The sequence below is a fragment of the Drosophila subpulchrella genome, chromosome 2R (assembly GCF_014743375.2).
Source record: "Drosophila subpulchrella strain 33 F10 #4 breed RU33 chromosome 2R, RU_Dsub_v1.1 Primary Assembly, whole genome shotgun sequence".
NCBI lineage: Eukaryota > Metazoa > Arthropoda > Insecta > Diptera > Drosophilidae > Drosophila > Drosophila subpulchrella.
In genome coordinates, this window is record NC_050611.1 from 20,103,049 (window position 1) to 20,128,248 (window position 25,200).

General features: G+C 40.9%; 5 protein-coding genes across 6 annotated transcripts; 3 read left to right on the forward strand and 2 right to left on the reverse strand.

Annotated features, from left to right (window-relative positions):
• Positions 1-126: 126 nt before the first annotated feature.
• Positions 127-3,301, reverse strand: LOC119550561 (RNA polymerase-associated protein CTR9 homolog). 2 transcript variants are annotated; one of them, XM_037859349.1, is made up of 5 exons: positions 3,200-3,301; positions 1,585-3,143; positions 1,308-1,524; positions 751-1,208; positions 127-693 (listed from the first exon to the last, which is right to left on the reverse strand). In XM_037859349.1, exons 1-5 carry the CDS (start codon positions 3,275-3,277, stop codon positions 159-161), a joined length of 2,847 nt encoding a protein of 948 aa, XP_037715277.1. In that variant the 5' UTR covers positions 3,278-3,301; the 3' UTR covers positions 127-158. The 2 variants fall into 2 exon arrangements, with proteins under 2 accessions (XP_037715277.1, XP_037715278.1); XM_037859350.1 differs by lacking the exon at positions 3,200-3,301 and having other exon boundaries at positions 1,585-2,511; positions 2,579-2,705.
• A 710-nt stretch (positions 3,302-4,011) lies between these two features.
• On the forward strand, positions 4,012-4,579 carry LOC119550697. Its single transcript, XM_037859563.1, has 3 exons — positions 4,012-4,265; positions 4,321-4,401; positions 4,457-4,579. Exons 1-3 carry the CDS (start codon positions 4,160-4,162, stop codon positions 4,483-4,485), a joined length of 216 nt encoding a protein of 71 aa, XP_037715491.1. The 5' UTR covers positions 4,012-4,159; the 3' UTR covers positions 4,486-4,579.
• Positions 4,580-4,582: 3 nt separating this feature from the next.
• On the reverse strand, positions 4,583-6,289 carry LOC119550696 (abnormal spindle-like microcephaly-associated protein homolog). The gene is made up of 5 exons (XM_037859561.1): positions 6,219-6,289; positions 6,091-6,159; positions 5,389-5,787; positions 4,973-5,280; positions 4,583-4,904 (listed from the first exon to the last, which is right to left on the reverse strand). The coding sequence occupies exons 1-5, from the start codon at positions 6,287-6,289 to the stop codon at positions 4,648-4,650; spliced, it is 1,104 nt and encodes a 367-aa protein (XP_037715489.1). The 3' UTR covers positions 4,583-4,647.
• Positions 6,290-10,350: 4,061 nt separating this feature from the next.
• On the forward strand, positions 10,351-12,885 carry LOC119550280 (kinesin-like protein Klp59C). The gene has a single exon (XM_037858869.1). The coding sequence runs from the start codon at positions 10,536-10,538 to the stop codon at positions 12,750-12,752; it is 2,217 nt and encodes a 738-aa protein (XP_037714797.1). The 5' UTR covers positions 10,351-10,535; the 3' UTR covers positions 12,753-12,885.
• A 10,927-nt stretch (positions 12,886-23,812) lies between these two features.
• Positions 23,813-24,331, forward strand: LOC119551618. The gene is made up of 3 exons (XM_037861031.1): positions 23,813-23,874; positions 23,932-24,009; positions 24,078-24,331. The coding sequence occupies exons 1-3, from the start codon at positions 23,841-23,843 to the stop codon at positions 24,185-24,187; spliced, it is 222 nt and encodes a 73-aa protein (XP_037716959.1). The 5' UTR covers positions 23,813-23,840; the 3' UTR covers positions 24,188-24,331.
• Positions 24,332-25,200: the final 869 nt, after the last annotated feature.

The window sequence follows — 25,200 nt, forward strand, 5'->3', positions numbered from 1 at the left end:
GGAGTAACAGAGTATATTGTATTCGTCGGATAGTATGAAACAGGTAGGAGGTATAGGTATATAGGTATATACATATACTAAAGATGATGAAATTGTAATTCAGTTTAAAAAAAGGTTGAAGTTTATTAGAAACATTATTGGTCTGTTTATTAAACCATTCAATTGGCTTTAGGATTTGTTTTTATGCCTTCTTCCGAATCACTGTCATCATCAGAACTTATAAATTCTTTTGACTTGGGTTTCTTGGTCACACCTTTATCCAATTCTTCATTTGCAGCCCTTTTGTGAGATTTGTTGGCTCTTGACTTTTCTTGATTCTTCTCCTGATCTCCGTCTTTCTCCTGCCGATTTTTCCTGCCCTTGCTGGAATCCTTTTTGGGCTCTTTAGGCTGCAGAGGGGCATTCACAATTTTCCTGGTGCGTTCCAGGACCTCCATCCGCTTGGCCTTCAGGTTCTTCCGAAGGACTTCCTCCTCCTCCTGCCGCTTCAGACGCTGCTCCTCCAGGGACCGCAGGTGATCCTGGAAGCGTTGCTCCTGCAAGCGGATGCGCTGCTCATCCGCTAACTTCAAATTACGCACTTGCTCGAGATGGTCCTTTAATTTCCCCATCAAGACCTCGCAATCGTCGGATGCTTTGGCACACGAACGTGCAGCAACGCTAGATTGTGTTTGTTGAATGTAGGAAAAATATCTGGAAGTACATATTATTCAACATCTATATCGATGGTAAGGCTTTCTTTATAGTCACTTAGAGGCCACTTTCAGCTCCAGTTCAGATCTGTTGAGATCATCACACTCCGGTTTTGGCAGGGCTAAGAGATCTCTGGTTTCCTTCTTAATGGTTAGGGCCAGATTGAATATCACATGCGGATCCTGAGGGGCCAAGTGTCGGGCCCTGAGCAGCCACATCTTGGCTTCGCCGGTCCTTCTCTCCCCATACAGAGATCTGGCTAGGTAGTGCATCACCTCCACACAATTCTCCGGTAGATGGTCCTTTAGGCACAGCTTGTAGGTCTGGCTGGCCAGCTTGAATTGGCCAAGTTCCAGGGCTACGTGAGCCGAATTCAGGAGGGCAGCGGGGCACTTGTTTCCAGACTCGAGAATCTGCTTAAAGACGGCCTCACCCTCGGAGAGGTAGTTAAAGGTGCTTAAGGCAGCTCCTATTCCATTGGCTGCCCAAACGTTTCTGGGACTGCGTTGGAGAATCTATAAATGCATAATTAAATATTAATTGGGCCATGTTTTGGGTTAATTTGTTCATTATGTATTAGTATTTTATTTATATTTATGATATGCTGATCTTACCTTCGTGTAAAAGTTCAAGGCAATTTCCAGACTTCTTTTGGCTGACGATAAATCTCCCTTCGTCACGCTGTTCTGACATTTTTTCAGATAGAAGTTTCCCAGGGCCATCAAGCAGTAGCTGTCTTCGGTGTTTCCAGGGCTACGCAGAATGACACTGTAGTTGTATATGGACTGTTTGCTAAGACTGAGCATCATATAGCATTCCCCCAGGTAGGTCCTACAGAATGCATTACAAACATATATTATTTAAGATCTAATTAACTCGCTTGGGACTCACCTGGCCCCAATATTGTCGTTTTCTATGGCCAGGACATCCTTGAAGTGCTCCAAGGCTCTGTTCAGCTGACCCAACTGCATCGCCATCAGGCCCAGTCTCAAGTGACAGTCGTGGTAGTCTGGATAGCTGGCGATGATACTACTATACTGCGTCTGAGCCTTTTCGTACATTCTCATGGCCTCCAGAATCCTAGCGTAGTTGTACCGCATTGTGAGATAGTTAGTAGACTTGTTGGGTTTATCCTCTTGGCTTCCCATATTGGGAAACGCCTCCTGGAGGGTTGCGAGGGCATTTTCTGGCTGTTTGGCCGACATCTGGCTGACCGCCTGGTTATTTAGCCACTCGACAGGGATCTGGAGTCTCTGATCCATATATATTGTAATAGCCTTGTCATATGCATTGATGGCCAACTCCCAGAGCCCATTCTGCTGATAGGCCAAGGCCAGACTTAACCAGCTATCCCAGTCCTGGTGAGCCGATGGCTTCGCCACCACTTTTATCAACATTTCAATGGCCTTTTCCCCTTGCCCTGGCGACCTTTCGTTAAGATAAATTCTGGCCAATAGCCGCATTGCATTCGATTCGTTTGGCAGATACTTGAGGAATGTTTCCAGGCAGATCTTGGCCTTGTCGGATTCACCGTCCCTCAGGTACATTTGGGCGAGGCCCATTTGAGGCAGCACATAGCCTTCCGGTGCGGAATCCACCGCTTTTTGATAGTACATCCTGGCATACTCGTATTCCCCAATGGCATGTTGACTCCTGGCCACCTGGTAGAAACTGTGCGATTTCAGCTGCGGGATTTCGGTGAACCCAATGGCATTTCCAGCCAATCTCAGCGCCATTTGGTGATCGTCAATGGAATAGTAATAGCTAGCCAGAATACTTAGAGCTACCGGGTGTCGCTTATTAATTTCGAAGGCCGCGCTAAGGAGATTAATACCCTCATTATAAAGTTGTGTGTCGCTCTCATTCAGATTTAAGATGGCCATACCAAGTAGCGCATTTTGGCTTCTGCGGTTATGCTCGAAAGCAAATTCGAAAGAACGGCGGGCACTTATCAGATCACCCATCTTCCAAAAACAGTGGGCAATCCCTACGCGAACATCAACGGGTCCTCCAGGATCTGTCATCAGGACACTCTTGAAGTATCCCAGGGATCCTATGTAGTCCTGGCGATTGAAGGCCAAGCACCCACGTCCAATCAGGGCCGGAATATGGTTCGAATTCTGTCTGAGGATGCCGTCAAACAGGCCATCTGCCTCTGGGGCTGTGCTGGGTGATAGCATCAGGGCGAATCCCTTGATTACACGAAGGCTAAGATCATCGGGTCCCTTGTAGCCCTCCAGTGTCTGGAAAATATTTACAAGCTTGGCCTGTAGCGCCATGCGCAGCTTGCCCTGCTCCTCGTAGGCCATATTGGTGAAGCAGGCCACCAGCAGGATATTTGCCCTGATCAGATCCGCTTTATAGGATTCATATGGAGTTGTGCACTTTTTAATGCCTTCCTCCAGGAGCTTCGTAATGGTCTGCCTTTGACTATTGGTGTAGCAAGTCAGCTAAGGAGTACGTACATCATTCCTTTTCAATATGTGTATGTAACTTGAGAACTCACCGCTTTTTGAATGCAAGTGCGCAGTTGCATTCCCTCTAGGTTCGGACAAATGTCCCTTAGCCCAAGAATACCGTCCATTTTTTTCGTTAGCACCTGAACACTTTCGCTTTCAAAGTTACACTGACTTTTCTCTGACAAGTAGAAATAGGGATGAGTAAAATCTTTTAAGAGGGTTGCTTAGATGTTAAAATAAGGTGAGAGATTATCAGTTCTATAGTTCTAAAATGAGTTTCCAAGTTAGTTGAATTAATAACATGATTTATTTAACTAACTGTGACATGTTTTTATTTTCGGAAGACAAAAATATTTCTTAAAAATGGTCCTTAAGAAAATTACCAAACTTAAATAACAAACCTATCTTTATTGATAAGCCTTTACTATTTGATAATTAGCTTGATTTATGACAATGGCAGTATTTCAATTTAAAATCAATACGAGGAGGAATATTTACTTTAAAATCGGTTAATTAAGTAACGGATATCTAATAGTCTAGGCAATTGTTATATCTTATTTTTAACTTATTAGAAAGCAATATTTCTAAGAACTAATTTCCAAGAACTATCTAATCCAATTCACCTTTACCAAATTGATAAAATGTACAAGTTTTCATAACATGTTTAAATTTTTAAAAAAAAAATAAGCCTATCTTTTTCACTTATAATTTTTTTTTCATAATTAAAAAAACAGCCAAACTCATTATACATTTCTTACCGCTATAAAAACTTTCATTTTTTAAAGTAAATTTAATTTGTTCCTTAAATTTAACCCCAAACCAAGTAATCTATGCTTAACCTTTCGTATTTCCATCACCCAGTATTCCAAAATCAAAATCATAGCTGTGCCAAACACATTTCAAACGGGCGATAAAATAAATAAAAGAAATTTTATTCAAAATTATGAGTTGTGCAGAATCTTTAAACAGAAAACTTCATTGACTTAAGAATAAATTCAAAGTTAACCATGGCGGATCCAGACATTTCGGAGATCGATCAGTCTGTGGCCCCGCCCATAGGCGGCGATATAAACTTTAATTTGAACAACGAGCGATTAGATTGCGAGCATTTGGGTAAGATAAATCCAGAAGCAGATTACCAAAACATTAATAAAATCTGGCGAAATAGATCACATGACCGATAGCTGGACCGACACGCAAAGACCCTCATTCGTCACCGCACTGCTCAGATTTTTCGGCAATGTTTTTGGTGAGAAAACAGAGTCTATCCAGAATTTAACATCTAATAATATATATTTTTTCAGTCGATATATTCAACGCAATTTTCAGCTAAAAAGCAGTTCTAAGATCCACATTTGATTAAGGAAAGTTGTCGATAAAGCTCAGTGTATTCACCAAATTGCAAATAAAATTGCTTAGTGATCAAATTCTTTACATAGTTGTTTTATTAATAAAATATTACATAGTGGTTTACAGGTTGTATTGTGTAAAGTGTTTAGCCGCAATAGATTTCTGTTAGTACGGGAATGCGGCAATAGCAGGTGCAGTTCTCAAACTCTTTCCCGTAAGGTGATATTTCGGCGAGGAACTTCTCTAGATTTTCCGGTTTCCTAAAAATGTTTTTGTCCACATTCAGGTTGTTGTCCACCAGGATTTTCCAGCGGCGCATGCTGGCAATAACATCGCCGCAAAAGTCACGCTTATTTCTCTCAGCCGACTTCTTTATATTGTTCATTAGCTTTTTCTGCCTTTCTGTAAAATTAATTATAAAAAATCGTTTAAAAACTGAATTTTTAAATATAGTTTCTGAATATAGTTACTGTATGCCAAATTCTTTTGGGCCAAGGCCGCTTGCGCATCCCTCTGCGAAGCATCGTACATTTCAATGATCCTGAACATGCGCTTGTCAATATCCTTGGACAATTTCAGGGCTACCTCGCACTTTGGCTTGCATTGGCTCCAATATCGCGCTCCTCTGAACGGAACATCACTGAGCCTTGCACTTTTCTTATAAATTTGTTGATCCTTCTTTTTATCGGCCAGATTTTTGGCAATTTGCAGCTTCTCCTTGCCATTGTGAAACCGAAAATGCAGGCTCGCCAGCAGTTTCTCTACTCGCGACAAGCAGCTGTTAAGGAAATTATATAATAAATAGTAAGAAATAGAAAATTCTTTGAGTACATATTAAGGGTATATAAAGGTGTATACTATATAGAATCAAAAATTATAGTCCTACTTGGAGTTCTTCAGCGAATAGACGCCGGGAATGGCGTAGGTGCGAAGCAGGTGGTGCAACTTGAAGGCCACGCAATTTAGGAGATCCTCGGCGGCGCAGACCTGCAACCTGAGCAACTTGCTATTATCGTGGATCGTATGGCGACTCCACCATCCGCGGAACAGAGCCTGGATCTTGGTGGCCGATCTGTGGTAGTGGTCCACCAGGCGCTTCTGCAGCATGTTCTCCACAAAGCTGTAGTGATTGTTTCTGACCGAGAACCCACGCCACCACCGCTGGATTGTAATGGCCGCCTTTCTTCTGTCCTCGAACATCTTCCGGTAGTAGAATCCTCGCCAATTTGATTGGATGGTTCGAGCTGCCTTATACTGCTTGTAGTCCAGCAGGAGCATCCAGGTGCTAAGGGGATATAAATAGGTATGGATAAAACGAGGAAACCATTGCTTCGGATAAGTAGGAGATCTTGGAATGTTTAAAAATGTTCAAAAAAGATGATAGTTATTCATCTTAAAAATATTATGTATTTTAAAGATCCTTAACGATGATTTCAATATAACATTTATTTTTGTATATGACCCAAAGACTTTAAATGTTGTTATGACTAAACATCGTATTTATTGATTCAGTATATGTAAATTGTAAGTTAAACTTCAAGATTCAATCTTTCATAATATATCATTATGGATTTTAATATTTTCTTACCGTGAAATCAATCGCATCCTGCATTCAGATGACTTGATTGAGTCATTTTGGGACTCGGACTTCATACTGCTGCAATTAGAAAGTCGAGAATTTAGATATATCCTTATATTACAACGAAACCACCATACCGCTGCTCCTCGGTCATGGGCACTGTGCCCCTGCGAGTGTGCTGCATCATGGGGACTCGACCTGAGAACATCCTGCTAAATTTACCGCGCTATTTCCTGATTTTATTAAATGTGTGTGGGGTGACTCGTGTGTGTTTTATAACATGTTTCGGTAGAACAAAGTGTTGTTTGTGACTGACAGCTCGATGGAAAATCGATGAATCGGAGATTTTTGTCTAGCTGCTGGCTATAATTTATGGCCGCCAGCGATTATTTCGGCATAAATCTTCGGGCTTTGCATCCTGGTCTCCATTCAGGCGACATATTTTATTTTGCCTCTGTATCAACATGTTTTGCCGCTTATCGCGTCGGGCGGAAACAAATTTATGTGTCTTTTTCTCCACCTCGAGTTGCCATAAATATTCGCCGGGGCTGGTTGGAATTTCCCAAAGCTAAGGCTGTATTTAATTGAATTGTGGGCTTAGGCCAACTTGCTTCTGGCCAAAGGAGCCATACGTCTATTGGCAGCTGCCCATTTATGATGCCCTTGACTGCAGCGGCCATGTTATCCAATTGTGTTCTAATGCTGACAAATGGCCGAGGTCAAGTTGCCATAAATTCGGGACGGCAAATGCCATTAGGTGGTCCGATGGCAGGCACTTTAAATGAAAATCGATACAGAGCCACGGCGCTTTCCCAGCTTTCCCTGCTCATTATGGGCCACAAATGAACCGCACAGCCAAACACAAACAAACGGACGGAAATGAAACGGAAATTCTCATTTATGGCGCCCTTGACGCCATTTCCAGTTTGGTCGCTATCTATTCGGCCCTGACAAGTTGGCACTGCTCGCTGATTTCAGATGCAGATTGCGATTGCAGGCCCTGATTGCAGCAGCCATGAGATTTATGGTCCACATACCCAGTGCTGACCCAGTAACTGATAGGAAAACTGGACCAGCCAGCATGATGATAGTCACACACACTTTGGCTGCAGAGTCCCCTGAACTTTTCACCTTGAGGTTTCGTTTGCGGTTTTCGGAATTGGAACTATGCTGCGAACACTGCCGCAAATTAGTTTTTACACCTGACTGACTGCGAACAGCATGTCGTTTGATCCCTAGAAGGGTCTCCGAGGTGTATTTTAATTGTCCTCCAATCACAAGTCTAGACTACAAAACGAGAGAGCTGCCTCAGCTATTTATTTGTGGAATGCGCACGCTTGTGTAAATACAGAAAGGTCCTTCGTTTCGCTTTATGACATGCCCACACAAAGGGCGAGAGGGGATGGGTGCCAAATCTAATTTGAAAAGTACTAACCCGTAACGGAGCAAGGGCCATATATCAAAAGAAGCTGCTAACCCAAAACCCGGCAAGCCAGGAATTTACGAGCCGACACCCCAAGCATGTTAACCATAAAATTGTTCGTAGACCCACCTAAACCAACTTTAAGGAAGCCCTTTAACTTTGAGTAGCCCGAGCAAAGTAAGTAGTTCCCTGAAATAAGAAAACCCAGTGGCCTACCAAAAACCTTCAATGATAATTAAAATCTTTTGGTTAGCCTGCTTATTCTGTTCATTTTTACTAGGTTATTATTATATTTATACCCGCTAACCGAAAATACATTGTTTTCAAGAAAACGAGTTTACAGTTTACACAGTTTTGGGAATCATGACTTATAATATTCTTGTTTTACCTAAACAAGCTACAAAATTGAATAAAGTGTATAAAGAAAAATGCATTTTATAAACAGAGGATAAGGACCCCTTGAAGACATAAAACAAATTACGTTTAGATGGAAAATTGTAACCTTAAAAGTGTTTTTTAAAATTTATAGTGTGATAAGGAATAAAATTTTTTGTTTGTTTAACTTGTATAATTAAAATGGTTTAGGGGTTTCTATCCTTTTTCAGAGTAACAGTCATCAGTGATCGCCAATGGAATAGTAAAAGGTAGCAAGAATTCTTAGAACTGCCGGATGCCGTTCATCATTTTGAAAGGCCGCGTTGAGGAGACTTATACCCCATAATGTTGTGGGTCGACTTGATTCAGCTGCAGGATGGCCATTCCAAGAAAGAAATTCCGACAGAAGCTATTCTCCTCCAGAGTCATCTTAAAAAAGCGCTGGGCACTGTCAAGATCCTCCAAAACCAGTCCGATGGAGCTGTGCTGGGTGATACCATCAGGGCGAATCCCTCGAGCACCAATGACGCCCAGGATCGTCAACGAATTTCGTTTTATTTCGGCGAACAAACGCCATACAATCGTCTACTTGATAATGTTCCTAGTTTCGGTAGCGATGCCAATATGAAACTTGGACAGTGTGGTCGGGGAGGAGATAGTAAACTTGCTACCGTGTTTCAGTGGACGGGAAACTTTTTGTGGAGCCATTGGAGCATCATACTGACATTCGGCATCCTACTAGCTTTCATAATCTTGGTGCTATATGATGCTCCTCCACCAGCTCTGAGGTATGGATCTTCTTGCCCCTCATCTGCAGCAACTCGATGCACTGAAATGGAGAAGTAATGTTAATTTATTATGTTTTAAAGGATTATCCAGTTGTTTTTTAAATGGGGTTATATGTGGAAGACCCAACGAAAGAGGCTTCTATGCCTTTGCAGACAACCCAGACTCCTTCGAGGGATTACATTCTACCTATGAACACTCGGATTAGAGAACCGCATTTGATATATTCTCTTCTAATCGGTATATAGCATTTTTAAACATTTCAGAATTACGAATAACATGTTATAAAAATTGGATTGCTATAGGAAGGATCGGAAATTAAATTTGACATTTTCTGAATATTTCTGGCATTATTTTTAAGTTTTTTAAAAATCGGAAAGCCTTATGGTCCTATAGAAATAACGTACAAGGGTGTATAAACTTCGGCTTGCCGAAGTTTGCTACCTTTCTTGTTACTCCGTTTCAGTACATCGAATGGCTCCAGGTGACGGCCAAGATCATCAGTATTGTGCTCCAGTGGCTCCATAAAATGTTTCCTGCCCACTGAAGCCCCGTATCAAGAATACAATCTCCTCCGCGAACACTCTGTCTAAGGCCCATATCGACATCGCTCCCGAAACTACGAACATCATCAAGCAGAGGATGACATGGCGTTTATTTGCCAATATAAAACGAAAGATGGTGGGTTCGTTGGCGTTCCTGGGCTACATGGTTAAGCAGCTGTGGAATATCACCTTTAGCTAATGAAAAAGAGTTAAACAAGTGCTTTACCTTTCTTCTTTCTACAAAAAAAATCAGAGAAAAAATGTCTTTCAGATAAGCGAACTGAATCGGTCGACACCAAAAATGAAAAGAAAATTGGAAAGGAAATGACTAAGCACGTTGACATTTAGTGATGCGTTGCTGAGCACTGTTCAGTTCTATCGATAGATCGCTTTTTCCAACACTTGTCAGTTCAGAGAACTGGTTCAGCTACAATTTGAAATAGTATTTTTAAAATAGCTAGACATGAAAAAAAGTTAAACAGATTTACTATGATTTTAATTGTGATGTTGCTTTTAATTTGGTCAATGCATGAAACCACAAATTACATGGATATTAGTATGATTCTTATCAATTTTAATTCGTAAATCTAAAATTAAAAAAAAATACTGCACACTAAATAAGAAGAAGATATGAAAGAAGAAAAATAACAAAACTATAATTATTTTCCAATTATTTTTCTATTAATTATCCGTTTCATGGCATCTATATGATAAAACCGTCCGATTTGTTTAAAATTTAGTTCGAAATACGAGTAGAAGTTGATATGCCAAAAAACAGGAAAGCTATAGTTTTTAAAACTGTTTTTTTGATAATTTCAATGGATATACAATAGATATAGGGTCAAGATCTTAGACCCGGCTTGTTCCGATTCTTACAGTACCTGCAACTGGAATAAGACTTTGGAAAGAATTGATCGCGATAGCTTTAAAACTAAGAGACAATTTCGCGTCTTGTGGTGCTGATCAGGAATATATATAATTTAAGGGGTTGGAAACGTCTACTTATTGCGTTGTAGCTATATTTTTGTAACCTTTATAATGTCAGGCTTACATGTATTTTTTTTTCAAACTCACAAAATTTTGCAACAAACATAAATGTTAAAGTAGGCGTAGATTTTAAGGTTAGTTCTATGAATACAACCTTTTTATTAACTTATCAAACCTCACACTCGCAAGTAAATTACAGAGGCAACATATCTGGTCGAAGAAATATTGTTGACTTGTGCAACGGAAAATTAGAAAAATATATATGCTAACAAAAAAAAATCGGGAAATAGTACATCTTTTGTAAATTGCTGGCTTCAGCCGTGGCCACCACCAAAAACATGGATCGCATTCAGATTGGCGAGCAGTTGTTTTTCCAGCGGAGTGACGGACGTGTCCATCCGGTGGTTTGCACGGGCAAGAATCCGGAACTCGACTCGGTGACCGGGGAATGGACCGAGGGAGCGGTGGTGAAGGGCAAGGAGGTGCCCATCAGTATGCTGATTGGGATTAATCGTCATATTTTCGCGGAGAATCAACCACCAACGGGCTCTTTGATTCCCAAGCCCAGGGATGCGAGTCCCTCTGGAGGACGTCAGGACTCGCAAAGGAAGTCATCGGCCGGAACCGGAACCGCAAATCCCTATGCAGAGCGCATGAGAGCTATGGATTTTCGCAGTAAGCTTCCTACCGCAAAGACGGAGAATAATCCTCCAGTTCCTATGGTAAATCGTGATCAGGGTGGACCTTATACCTCTCGACTGGTCCCCTGTAAGCCGCGTAGCACCAGTCCCATCCAGAATCGCAGATCTCAGGGCTCCAATAACAACAATCAGAGATGTTCCAGTGTCGTTAGGGAGGTGAATCGCATGAAGGACGAGCGGGAGAAGCGCAGGGCTCGCCAGGTGGAGCAGCTGCAGGAGAAGGATGCACTGCGTCGCAAGGACCCGGGGAATCCCAACTGGGAGGTGTCCCTGATGCTGCGTCAGTACCGGGGAACCCTGAACTTCACCCCACTCCGCTGTCTGAATCCACGTGGAGCTGCTGCCCAGCAAATAACAGTTTGTGTGCGCAAGAGACCCATGAGTCGCAAGGAGGAGAACTCAAAGAACATGGATATCATCACAATTCCCACATCCGATTCCCTGATTGTCCACGAACTGCGCCTCAAGGTGGACCTGACCAAGTTCCTGGAGCACCACAAGTTCCGTTTCGATTTCACCTTCGATGAGGAGTGCTCCAATGCGCTGGTCTACGATCACACAGCTCGTCCTCTGATCAGAACCATGTTCGAAGGTGGCAATGCCACCTGCTTTGCCTATGGACAGACTGGCAGTGGCAAGACCCACACCATGGGCGGTGAGTTCTTCGGTAAGATTCAGGATTGCGGAACTGGCATCTATGCCATGGCAGCTCGCGATGTCTTCGAGGAGATTTCCCGTCCTGAGTACCGGGAAATTGGAGCCAAGATCACTTGCAGCTTCTTTGAGATCTATGGCAGCAAGGTTTTTGATCTTCTGCTGCCAAATAAACCCATGCTAAGGGTTCTGGAGGATGGCAGACAGCAGGTGGTGGTGGTGGGTCTCACCGAAATCACAGTGACCAAGGTGGAGGATGTCCTTCGTCTAATTGAGCATGGCAGCAAGGAGCGCACTTCGGGACAGACTTCAGCGAATGCCAAGTCTTCGCGTTCACATGCCGTCTTCCAGATTGCCCTACACATGCCGAATTCTTGGGGACCCTATGGCAAGTGCTCCTTTGTGGACCTGGCTGGCAATGAACGCGGGGCGGATACGCAATCTGCGGACCGCCATACCCGCATCGAGGGAGCCGAGATCAACAAATCCCTGCTGGCCCTCAAGGAGTGCATTCGTGCCTTGAGTCGCCAGTCGAGCCACCTTCCTTTCCGTGGATCCAAGCTAACCCAAGTCCTCCGCGACTCCTTCGTAGGTGGAAAGAAGAACAAGACCTGTATGATTGCCATGATATCACCATCCATGAGCTGTGTGGAGCATACCCTGAATACCCTACGTTATGCGGATAGGGTCAAGGAGCTAATAGCCAAGGAAGACGATGCCTTACAGAATTCAGGTGGGACTGAAGAGAAATCCCCCGATCTCAACGACGAATCCGAGCCAGAAATGTTTGCCGAGGAGGAGGAGGAGCAGTACGACTACGAAGAAAATCAGCATATCACCATATCTTCCGAGGAAACCAGTTCATATATTCAGCACAATGCCAGTTCCGATACAAACTTTAACCATACCATTAATATGCCACAGCAGCAGCTGGAACTCAAAGAGGTGGCCGAACAACACGTAGTTTTGATGGACTACATGGAAAACCTAGTGCGCGATTTCCGTGAACTTCGATCAGAGGAAGAATTCGGCAGTTATCTGGCCAACTCAGATAATGCTTTTGAAGATCTGCTCACAATGGTCAACCAAACCCGAGATCAAGTGTTCAAGTTCAAGACCCAACAGTTAATCAAGGATATGATGCAGAAGAACGGGCAGCTGGAGGGGAATAAGAAGGAGGAAAACAAGGAGGAGGACTAGGTGTATTCCCAGCCAGCCCCCTTCTATATGAATTTATTTTTTACCACTCTCTGTATCTTTTCATTTGAGTTTTGGGCGACCCTCGAACGGCTCAAATTTCAATTCGATAAACAAGCAGTTAATGAAAATTCAAGCACGAATCTAGTTTCTCTTTTTATTTTTTTCACAGCTACAGCTCCACACTGCACTCAAGTTTCACTCGAACCCGCCGAGGTAAAATAAAAACTTTTCCACCCTCCAGCGGAGTTTTCCTTTTTATACAGCTTCCCAACTTGCTGCCTGAGTTTCCCCGCTCGCTGATACAAATTTATGACCGTCCGAAGTGTAATCAACAACATGAGGTAAGCGAGTCGGCGGCGAACAAAAGAAACCGAACCTTTGGGGTGGATTTGTTAACTTGGTTAACTGGCAATCTTCCCGGCATCATGTGTAACAGGTCCAGGGGAAGCCACGTAAGTTGCCACAAGAAGTGCAAAAAGAACGCTGAACTTTTGACTGCAATAAAGTAAAAGTAAAGGTTACAAGTGGGTTGAGTGGGTATCTGGTTTCTAGAACGCAAGATGTTGGAATGCTCTTTTATAATTGCTCGATAGGATTACTTATGATTTAATTATATGATTTTTTAGTTACATTGGTTCCGATATGATAAATGTAAAAAACTATTTAAGAACTATAGTCTTTTGTAATAAGGATATGAAACTAGCTTATACGTTGACAAACTGACTGATTCATGAGATCTAAAGAACTTATTGTCAATGATATGGCTATAGCAAATAAGTTCGTATTGAAATGAATAGCCCAAAACTAAAGCGTCATATAACCAATTTAATACATACTTCATATTAAATAAGGAGAAAATAAACCCAACAAAACAAACTTTAACCAAAACTTTTCCGTTGAAAAACTACTTTTTATATTAGTCATACAGGTTTTATTGCATTTACTTTCCTATATGATACCCTTAGGAATATTACTTTTGACTAAGTTCTCATTCTTAATAATATATATGCTAATCTCGTTTATAAATCTGCCATCAAAGGACTTAAGGGCTATAGCACTTGCTTGCAATTTAAGAATTATATTTATTTAGGTTGCCATGACTTTTTAAAATAAATCTTGTCAGTTAGTTAAAATCATGCAACTGTCAAAAGGCCTTAAAGAACTTTTCTTTCTTTTTTTTATTTAACCTTTTTTTTGTTTCTCCACGTCGCCATAAATAAACCATCTTAAACTGTAAACAATTTTTAACTAAACATCAATTACTTGAAATTTAATTTCGAATGGCTTGCAAATTGTTTACCCAGTCGTGAACTCGCTTCGGTAAATTCTTGCAAAACTTTAAAGTGTCAACGCTGATGACGACGAACAGGATGATGACTGCGATGGCGAATGGGATGATGAAGCCCAACCACAAGCAGCTGTAGACAATTTCCAGTCCCCCGTAATACTCACCGATTTCCCTGCCCAAGTAAATGTAAAATCTTCCCCAGATGCTGAAAATTGCAACTAATTCCACGAGCTGGGGAAACTTTTGCAGAACTTGCCGCACACACAGAGATCTCTCATTTGGAAAACTTTAAAATTAGTTAAGTTCGAGCTGAGATATCCAATAATGCAGCCCCAAAATGTGAACAAACAAATTCATCTGCGACTCGAGTCTCTCTCTTTTCCACTTTGCTTACATTTGAATGGATTGGTCGGGCTGCGAGTTTGGCTCGGTCTGGGTTTCTGGGTTTCTGGTCTCACTTCGGGGCATATATTTGCATCAACTTTTCCTTTGATGTGGCCTCAAATTTGCGGCATATGTAAGACTACCCACACAAACTTGATCCGAAAACTTTCAATCAAATTAGCCCAATGCAACGCACACTGGAGTTTGATAAAGCAATTTAAGCTCTATTTGGGAATTTTGTTTTTTATATATTGGAAATGCATTTTGGTTATAATTAAAAATGTTGTGTCTAAGATATTAAAAAATAGTATTTTTATTGGGATCCTTTAAAAAAAAAAATGTAGCATCCAGATTCGCAATCCCCACTGCATCTCTCACAGTTTTCATTTGGGTAATGACTGTTAATTATTCGCAGTTGGTCTAATGAGGAAGCCTCTTCAGGATCTCCCCGAGATACTTTCTGCTCATTGTCTGCTTAAGCGGTTTTTGGGGGAAAAGCGAAAGTGTAGTGCTGAATTTTAACGAAATTTATATGGAACAGCAGCAGCTGCGAAAGAAGTTAAAAGGACAATTTACCTCCTTGGCTTGGAATGCATGAAAGGGAAAAGCGGAGGAGCACAAAAACATTTTCACGTTTTCCCCCCAACTTTGTTGGTTTTTCCTAGTTGCCCTTCTTGTTCGCCTTTTCTTGTGGGTTTCGTTTTAAGCCGGGCCAAAAGCACTGCAATGCCAAAGAATTTAAGGGGCTGTGGCAACGAGGGGTGAAGAGGTGGCTCGGTTTCAACTCGAAGCAAAACACTTAAGTTTTAACCCAAATTGTTGCCAACAAAGCGGTTTGTCTAACATTCTTTTTGAGAAAATTCTGTGAAAAAGTGTTTTCCAACGAGACCGAAACGCACACACCCCAATGTGTGTGTGTTCACGTACGTCTCCGCATATAAAGCCGTGAACATCCGACGAGTAAACAAGGCATCCGAAGAGCTAAGGACCGGCCTTGGATCTACCCCAAAGCTAAGTAACAATAAACGATGGGCTAAAAAGGGGTAAAAGGGGAGGTTTTCTTAGGGTTTCTCTGGGCGAGAGTCGCCCAAGAGCCGAAAGAGTGGGTGGACTTTGGGGATATCAATGAAGAAAACAGTTCTTAGGTGGGATTTCGACTGTCTTTCGTTTGACCAAGCAGCCAAAATTGTTAGTGCTCTATTTCTTTCTTTAAAAGGAGGGACACAGCTTTGGAGAGGTATTTGGGAATTATTTCAAGAATTTATAAGTACAGATAGTTTTATTGATACTTGTTGGAAATCCATTTACTAACGATTTTAATATTTTAAAGTCCAAGGGTCAGATTAAGTAATGATTAATAAAATGCTCCTTTAAAAGCCTAGTCTATTGTACGATTTATATCTAATATTACAATTTTTAAAATATAATGGTAATATTGTTCAGAATAAAGAATGCCACACATCGTTGAGCTTGTAGTTCTATTTCCAATCTATTTGCACTTAAACCTGAAAATGTTTAATTTTTACCTTACCTAACCCCTTCTAAAAAATGCGAAAATTTGTCAATAAATTCATTTTCTAAAAAGTGATGGGTAAAGTTAGTCTAGGCTGTTAGCTGTACAAAGATCTCCCAGCTGTGTGCCTCGTTTTGACCAAGTTACGATTGAAAACCCGCAAAAAAGTAGGGGTATTCTTGTCTGAAATCCTACGAACTATTTTTTAACACAAAAACTAGGTATTTTGTGAATAATTTTGCGAAATAAAGGCGGAAGAAAGATTGCCATACCTTGTTGAGCTCGTAATTCAAATTCATATCGATTGGCATCCAAATTCGAAAATTTTAATTTTTGACCAGTTTTCGCAAAAATAAATGGACCCCTTATAAAAAATGCGAATTTCACTCAAAAAATAAATTTTCCAAAAAGTGATGAGGATCGTTAGCATACATTGATAGCTAATTAAAACAATCGGTCTTTTAGCTGTACGCCTTGAATTGACTTAACTACGACCTAAAAACCCCCAAAAATATGACTAATTTGGACTTAAATCTCATTTTATATGTGTTTTTAATTTAAGTTGTGTTTTTTTTATTAAACTGTAGAACATGTTCTTTCTAATCTTCCCCTACACATTCTTTTATTTAACAGATCTCACAACTTAGCCAGGGACTTGAAAGCCAGGGACTCTGAATTGAGAATAAAGGACAAGGTCCAGTCCTTTGACAATCGCGGCACATGCAAATGGCACTTCGCACGTTGGACCATCCAATATATCCCGCTTTCCTTTAGCCAACCCCTTTTCCGAACCCTTTTCCTAACCCCTTTTCCCACCCCCTTTTGGCCCACCGCCCGCGGCGTGTTAACCATGTCTGATGTCTAATGTCTGGCCTGCCTGCCAGCGACATGTTGACCTTAAAAAACTTGACGTGTTCAAATGTTGCAAAACAACTCGAGGGCTTTCGACTTGAGCACTTTTTCAGTTCTGTTCACTGTTTGGTGTTCACTGTTCGGTTTTCCCTTTCATGCATCGCCCTCTCCCTCTCGCTCGCACAGGCGCAGGCCGTCTCTTTCCCGCATTCTGTTTGACGCACATGAAGTGCCGCACTTGAAATATGCTTTTTTGCCTCTGGCCAAAGGGAAAAGCGGGTGGGAGGTGTGGAAAATGTGTTTTGACAAGTGTCACTTATGCGTAGCTACTATGAAATATGCAAGCCCCCTTTCTACCTCTTTCCACCCCTTTTTCGCCACCCCTTTTTAGCCACGCTCTGTAATTGCAATCGAGCCAAATGCAAAAGGGGGCGGGCTTACGGGGCGGATGAGCTATATAGGTGGCTGTGTGATCAATGCCTTTATCGAGTGCCGACACACACACACACAAACAGACGGGGACGGGGACGGAAGGACCTGGAAAAAGGATGTAATTAATTTGCATCGAAGGACTTTGGCAATGGCAATTCGAACCAAGTATAAAATAAACACAGAAATGTAGTAGTTGGCTGTTTGATGCGATATTTTCAAGGGTTTTACGTAATCGAAAGAAATGTTTTGCTTGCCTTTCACTACATAACACATTAGTGAGCACCGGAAGCTCTAGAGGTTTTAGGTCGGATAAAAGGGGTACTCTTCTAATCTGCAAAAATATTTAAAGGGAATTTAAATTCTTAAAATACAGCAAAACACCCTACGAGATTGCTACATATTCTGTTTTGAGAGGTGTCTAAAAGTATGCAACATATTATGTTGAAACTATAATACCTATAATAAGGTTTTAAGCTTCTAAATAATAATATATTAAAAGTGTCTCATACCAATCTGCGAAGATATCTATCAAATAAACGATCAACCACGTACTAGATAAGCTTAAAGAGGTTTTAAAAGTTTTTAGGTCGGATAAAAGGAGAACTATTCTAATCTGCAAGAATATTTAAAAGGAATTTAAATTTTGTAAAATACATCAAATCACCCTACGACATTTCTACAAATTCTGTTTTGAAAGGTGTTTAAAAGTATGCAACATATTATGTCGAAACTTAAATACCTATAGACTTATTTTTTTAACGCTAAGGAAAGGTTTCAAAAAGGTTTTAAGCTTCTAAATAATAATATATTAATCTGCGTAGATATCTATCACATAAACGAACTACCACGTACTAGATAAGCTCAAAGTATTTAAACTACATCCAATGAAGCTCGCTCAAAACCCACTGTATAAGCACAGTGGTAACTTTATAAGTAACTTTATCGAGGAGGGAGTGAGCACCCCCGCAACCTTTTATTAAATCCATACGCAGCCAATTGAAATCGCTCCCCAGTTCGGTTCGGTTCGCCTTGGTTCCTGCCACGCAGCACGGCACTCCACAAATTACCAAACAAAACCGAATCCCCCAGCGGAACCAACAAGTTTAGAGCCATATAGCCGGGGCCCCAAAGGCAGACGGACAGATGATAACTCGCTGCTCAGACCGTGGCATTTAATATGCGAACCTTTTTCGTGCTTAAATTTCTCAAATAGAGGGGCAGAGCGGGCTCACAAAAGCCATTTCGTCCTCCAGGGACTTTGCTATAAATATTAAAGCAAAGCAACGCCGAATCCGGTGCAAGGGAATATTTAATACATATATTTTGATATGAATTTAAGACCCACAACTCCCTGGGCAGGTCAGCAGGGATCGCGGCCATCGCGGCGTATACGAAATGCGGCCATTAATATTTAGGCCACGTTAAAGAGTCTGCTGAAAACTTTAAAGAAACTCTAGCTTAGCCCCCGTCTTAACCCCTTAGCTCCGCACCGCAGCCCAGACGGGTAGTCATTTGTCAGCGGGTTAAAGTTTTCCACCAAACTGGAGCATTGCTCTGTTAATTAGCATTTTACCGCAATCAAACGGGGTGCACCTCCCCCTTTTGGCCAACCCCACTGGCAAATGGCAATTGGAATGTAAACTGCGATAAATGCTAGGGGTTTGCCATTCTGTATCTTGGCCATCTCCGAGGAATTAACCCGACTATGCAAATGTGTAATTCAATTGCCCGTAATCATGAAATATTCCCGGCTTCCCAAAGGATTGCGCTTATTATTTCTGTTTTTCAATGGGGAGAAATTAAGTGGAATTAAATGGGGAGGCCTAGGGGAAATGTAGAAAAGGGGATTGCCATTTCTTATTTTAAAATCGTAAAACTTTACTTCTCAATCTAGCATTACAAAAAGATATACCTAGGACTTAAGCAGAATATTGTATACTACATTTACTCCCATTTACATTTTTTAAAGAAATACTTGCCTTAATGTTATAAAACTTTAATACATAACCAATAATGGCAAAAATATATAAATAAAGTATATGGAACTTATTCTTAAATTTAAATGAATTTAATATACAGCGGTTTTAAAAAATAGTGGTCTTAAGAGTATAGAACTTTAATTCTAAATCAAGTGTTTATTTAAATAAATCCCCTTTAAAATGGTTAATAAAATACATAAATCGCAGTTCTAATTTGCCATTTGCAACTGGTTCCGACAATTGCTGCAACTACTAAATATAATTCCTGCCTTTCAGGAATTAGCATAGCAAACACTTTGCAGAGTCCCCTAGTTAAACGAATTTTCCTGCATAGTTTTTCACACCTTTTTTCGCATTCGGTCGGCTTTTCCTTGTGCCCAACGACATTCGGGTCAAATGCGTATAAATTTTAAACCAAAAGCACACTGGCACATTCCTGGATGTGTGTGCTTGGAAAATGGCGAAAGAAAAGGGGTTCTAAAATGGGGGGAGTTTTTCCTTTGGGGCAGCAAAATCAAAGGCAAACGCTGGAAATTGAGATCGAGAATGGCAAGCGCTTAGCAGCAATTACGGATTCCGGTTCTGTCATCCTCGGCTCTGCCGAAGCGGAAGTCATTATCGTGGCAAACAAAACGCAATAGTGGGTATGGGGTTCCCCCGACCCCCGGCCCATGGGCCACCTTAACCCCCCAGTGCCCCCTGGGCGACCGCAGGAACAACAACTGTGACACGCCATTACATACATTTGCGACAAGACAACTCGGGTGGGATTGGGTTTTCTGGCTTTGACTGTACGTGTGGCTACGGGTTTTGTCCTCATTATCGAGTTAATTATGTGTGTGTGACCGTCTTTATCCGTGTTCCAGGGCTCCACTGTGTTTGTGTGTTTGTGTGTGTGTGAGCAGGTAATTACAGCCGGGCTCCATTGTTGGCCAAAATCGCTGGGAACTTTGCCTGTGGATTTCGGGGCTTCTTGGCCCTCAGTTTGTGCCATCCCACCCATTTTCCACCTTTCGCTTCGATTGTAATTAATTTGCAAGGCGACGGCCCTAATGATGTGGTTCGTGGTCTATTTAAAGTGATGAATGTCTCCGAGCGGCGAGTAAATCTATCCCATCTGCCTCCACTTTTTCGGGAATGTATCGCAAATATGTTAACCCATCGTTTACACCAAATAATCTGGCTTTTCGCATCTGCTGGCTTTTTTCATTCAGTTTTTAGTGGGCAGACCAGACCCAACTCAATGGTCGCCATCCCGAAGGTTAATTACATTTATCCAAAACGCAACTGACCCCGCAGGACATTGACTTAATTTCCCCGGCGTTTGCTTTTTTCTTCCTCGTTTTCGCTGTATTTTCCATTTTTTTCCCTGGCTGTTTAATTTTTGTTAAACGCTTGCAGGAAAAGAGGAAAAAATGGTGAAAAAGTCCAAACCAGAGTGCTGCCAGCCATTTCCTCTATCTATCTTTATTTTTTTCGTTTTTCTGTAAAGCTCGTTGAAGCGCCTAAATGGTAATTAAAAATTGTTGCATTGCCGCTCGAATGCGTTCGCTATTTATGTAGTTCGGGGAATTATGTAATTTCTCGCGGACTTTTAAGGTTCAGTGGATTAGCATATTACGGCTTTATTTTCTGGTATTTATTTTTTGGCACAATTCTATCCGAGAATTTTGTGAGCCTGTAGAGGGATATTTGGATTTAAAGTTTGCTCTGCATCAATACTTAAATCATAAGATAATGAAAATTCCTTTAAGTCTTAAACCCTAAGGGTCTGCCATTGGCTTTAAGGTTTATCACTCATACGTAATGTTGCCTTTAATCAAAAGTTTATTTTAACCTAGATGTCGTAGATGTTAAGCAAACATTAGATATTTTTCTGCAATATTAAAGCTATTTTTTTAACGAATTGAATAAGATGACAAGGAATATGATGTTATTGGTTATACTCTAACTGGCATACGAGTCGTATGATTAATTTTTAAGTAAACTTTAAGACCATTTAGGCGTTGATTTTTGACACACCATTTTTTAGGCCACCCCCGTTATTATATATTGTTAAACAAAATCACCAAAAATTTCTTGGGCAAAATAAGCACCCAATAAAATATGATATATAGAGATATTGCCTAACTTTCGCCCATATTTTACGTATCTTTAAAAAACGTATGTTGCTCCATAAAACACTTTCAACTTCTCACAGAAGAAACTTTTTTCCCCGTTTCGACTACATTTCTAGACGTGTTGTTTCCACTTTACACCAGAACACCTTGCAATAGTCTGCTGAAAATTGGCAAATCGAATGCATTGCCAAAATAAATTCTGATTTGACAGCAAATAATCGACAGTGGAAAGTTGGCAACTTTTCCGAGGTGTCAGCACGTTCCGGGGACGTAGAAAAAAAGGTTGAGTCTGGCGAAAAGTTGATTATGATGACGTTGGCAGCGTTTGTAATGCCGCAGTAGTTGGCTTAATCCGGCGGTGGCAGCTGCAACATTTGCAACATTTACAGTGTCTGAAGTGCTGCGCATCCCTAATCCAAATCCTAATCCCGTGCCACGCAATTCAGAGGGCCAAAACCACAGCATGTTGTGAAACATAAGGCACAAAGTTATGGCTGAGCTTTGTGTCCCTTTCGCAGTACTTTTCCGCTTTTCCACTCATTTCCCGCTGCCCATTCAGGCATTGCGAGCTTAAATATTTAATTTCATTACGACTCCCACACACTCAAAGAAAATGTAAGAACGGAGACTGGGAGATATCAGGCATTCATCATTCATTGAAAAGAAAAGCAGGAAAAAAGAGGAGCTGAGGCAGCGGGAAATGTGAAGAAAGTGGAGAAAGGAAACATTTATGTGGCTTTCTTTATACGGCATGGAAACCCACTTCTGCCCTCCTTTGACTTGACTTTTGCATCGTGAAATGCTTCGTTTTATTTTGCCCCCAAGAGCTCGTTGGCAAAGTGAAGAGGACAAATTCCCAGGGGACAGGAGACTTCTGAATTACAATTACGAAATTGCAAATAATAAGTGAAATGATGCTTTGACATCAGGCTTGAGATTCCTGAAAGGAGTGACACAAATTGCATCTAATGTGAAATGATATAAGCGATTTTTTAAGCTCTTCAACAGCTTTCGTTGCTTATCACTGCTTTTAATTTGCATCACGGTTTTCCATACTGTTTTTGAGCTACTATTTAACAGTAAAACTACTATAAAATAGTATCATGTGTGTATTTACTATATTTACCCCAAAAGAGAGTAGTATTTGTTCCAAACAAAAAAAGTACCGCTCCAAACATGGAAAGCCATACCTTGCTGAACTCGTAATAAAATTCACAATCGTTTGGCATTTAAACCTGCAAATCTTAGTTTTTGGGCAATTTTCGCAAAAATAGGTGATGTTACCCCTTATCAAAAATGCAAAAATTTGTGGAAAGTTGAATTTGTCTAGTAATAACTTACTAGCTTACTACTTTTTTAATACTCTTAAAATATTTTTTTAGTGCCCTGTGTGCATCTACTATTTTAAATGGTTCTTTAATAGTAAAACTGCAATTAAATATTACCATGTGTTTATTTTCTAAGAATTCATATTTATTGTCAGCATTTTTAAACAGTACCTATATATTTGTATTTATTTGTTATTATTATTATGTTTTTTCAAATCCCCCCTTGGGAAAATCTTATTTAATGTTCACCGCAACAGGAAACCAAAAGTCACATCCAGATATAACTGCCATGTCAAACAGGGAAAACTAAAAAATACCAAGGACTGTAGTGCGCGGATCTCATACGCCAACATGGCTTTTATTTATTTTTTCCCCCAAAATCGATTGCGTGGGAACTCAAGGCAAGGATTGCACTTGATTTGCCCATAGCCCTTCGCAAAGTCACGAAGTGTGGAACAAAACGAACATTTTATATCTCTTGTATTTTGTTTTGGGCGCCGGCCATAATTTTGTCAATAATATTTGTTTGTTTTGGCCATAAATGCAAGTTTGGTTTCTACTGGTAGTTCTGCCAGCTTTCTTTATTTCGGCGTGTCAATGGAAGTAAAAGTAGATAATAAAGGGAAAGGGCTTCGGGGATCGGGAAAAGGTGCTTCCCTGATATTGATATACTAGCTAAAGTCATGCAATGCGGCAAATGATAAACAGCAACGCCTTCAATAACTGTTACAATTGCTGAGGCAGGGGCGGCTGTCAAGGGGGATTGGTTGGTAATGGGGTTTACAAGGGTGGATGAGGTAAGAGCTGCTAAAAATAGATGTCTCAATGAAATTATATCGATACATGCAATTGAAAGTGAAATGGAGACACAATTTGGAAGACCCATAAATATAAGTAGTGAAGTTTACATTCCTTAAGATGGGTTTTCAGTTTTTTCTTATAAATATTCTAAAACCTAGTTAATTCCTAGCACTCAACATGTCTTTCTTGAATTGAATAATGTTCTAAATGCCCAAGTGGCTTTTCGAATTTACATGACCAATTCACTTAGTGATAAAACCCCATAAATGCTTTCCCATAGATAGCAAAACAGCTGTTTCGGAGCACCCAGTTGGTATAGTAAAAATAAAGCGAACGAGAGCCAGTACTAGACGAACTATTCAACGGGACAGTAAAGTTCTTTTTATGGACAATGCCCGACAGTGAGAACTTTACAGCTCTGGGAGGTACACCCATTAACTCTAAAACTCCAGCTATATAAGTGATGAGTGATTCTCGTTTAGTGTCCGAGGAGGAACGGGCTCATAACAATCTGATGATGGTAATAGCCACCTTGACGTGGCTGATGCTCAGCTGTTTAAGTGAGATATTCAATAAAAACGAGATGTATTTTAAAAATATTAAGCAAATAACCACATTTCTTGGCCAGCTCTCTTCATTTACTGCTGCAATTACTGGCAGGTCTTGAGACCGTACTCCCAGAGGAACCGCGAGGAGTCCGAACCGCAGCAAAGCACCCTTCTATCAGTGGATGATTAGTCGGGAAATGCGAGGGAAACTCATATCAAAGGGAAAAGGAGCCCCGGCAGCTGGCGGCCATCATCCTTGGGCCTTGACACTGGCCATATGCCTCTGTGCAGCAGCTTTCATTTCCATTTTCCATTTCCGTTTCCGCTAAGTTAATTCCACACGACAACAGAAAAACAAAAATGAAACCCTACAAAAACGGAAAATTCCATGTGTTGCTATTTCCCTTTTTTTATTCGCGTGTCTCCCTTTTGCGCTTCTTGCCGTTTAGTTTACATTTGCTTTTCCTCCAGCTCCTCCTCCTCCTCCTCCTTCCATTTTCCATTTTCCTTTGCCAAAAAATATTTTATTTCCCTCGGCTGCCAGGCAACCCAACAAAAGCGGAGCCGTCCTGAGATATTTGCAGCCTGAGTTTTCATTTCTTTGGCTGGAAAAGTGAAAAGCATCTTTTATGCAAATTTAGCAGGTGGGTAGCAAGATGGGGCGGTGCACATGGGCGGGGGCGGGGGGCGTGGCCGGAGCTAACATGACTTCCGCTCCTTAACTGGCTTAATGTTGCTCGGGCAAAGAGAAAAAGAGTTCAACAAAGGTAACGTCTAAAAGGAATCTCTAAAAATGGCAGAAAATGATTAGATTAAAGTCTGGCATAAAGCGGCGAAAGGTTAAAGGTAAGGAGATACCTTTGAAGTACTTTAAATCTTATTTGAAGCTAAAAAATGTTATATCACTTGGGCGGGCTTTGACTTTGGACAATATTTCACTGGAACAGAACAAAAAAATGTTCTTCAATGTATTTCTGTACTTATTTATTTCCGATTTCTCAGTGTCATGTTAACTTTTATTGTGTTCCAATAAAATTTTACTGTTTATCTGGGTTATTTAAGAGATAATGAACTAGAACTTCAACATGGCCTTGAGAAATCAGCTCCTACTGGTCTAAATATCAAATTTCATAAGGGATAATAACCCAAACTTTCATTTCCAAATTTTAAGCACTCTGGTAAGAAGCAACTTTTCCGTAAGCT

Coding starts and splice junctions, on each gene's coding strand:
- LOC119550697 (XM_037859563.1), top strand. CDS start 4,160: ATGGCGGATCCAGACATTTCGGAGATCGATCAGTCTGTGGCCCCGCCC. Junction 4,266..4,320: donor ATTAGATTGCGAGCATTTGG/GTAAGATAAATC, acceptor CTGGCGAAATAG/ATCACATGACCGATAGCTGG. Junction 4,402..4,456: donor ATTTTTCGGCAATGTTTTTG/GTGAGAAAACAG, acceptor ATATTTTTTCAG/TCGATATATTCAACGCAATT.
- LOC119551618 (XM_037861031.1), top strand. CDS start 23,841: ATGCCCGACAGTGAGAACTTTACAGCTCTGGGAG. Junction 23,875..23,931: donor GAACTTTACAGCTCTGGGAG/GTACACCCATTA, acceptor ATTCTCGTTTAG/TGTCCGAGGAGGAACGGGCT. Junction 24,010..24,077: donor GCTGATGCTCAGCTGTTTAA/GTGAGATATTCA, acceptor TTTCTTGGCCAG/CTCTCTTCATTTACTGCTGC.
- LOC119550280 (XM_037858869.1), top strand. CDS start 10,536: ATGGATCGCATTCAGATTGGCGAGCAGTTGTTTTTCCAGCGGAGTGAC.
- LOC119550561 (XM_037859349.1), bottom strand. CDS start 3,277: ATGGACGGTATTCTTGGGCTAAGGGACATTTGTCCGAACCTAGAGGGA. Junction 3,144..3,199: donor GCACTTGCATTCAAAAAGCG/GTGAGTTCTCAA, acceptor CGTACTCCTTAG/CTGACTTGCTACACCAATAG. Junction 1,209..1,307: donor CCTTGAACTTTTACACGAAG/GTAAGATCAGCA, acceptor ATGCATTTATAG/ATTCTCCAACGCAGTCCCAG.
- LOC119550696 (XM_037859561.1), bottom strand. CDS start 6,289: ATGTTCTCAGGTCGAGTCCCCATGATGCAGCACACTCGCAGGGGCACA. Junction 6,160..6,218: donor CCCATGACCGAGGAGCAGCG/GTATGGTGGTTT, acceptor TTCTAATTGCAG/CAGTATGAAGTCCGAGTCCC. Junction 5,788..6,090: donor AGGATGCGATTGATTTCACG/GTAAGAAAATAT, acceptor ATATCCCCTTAG/CACCTGGATGCTCCTGCTGG.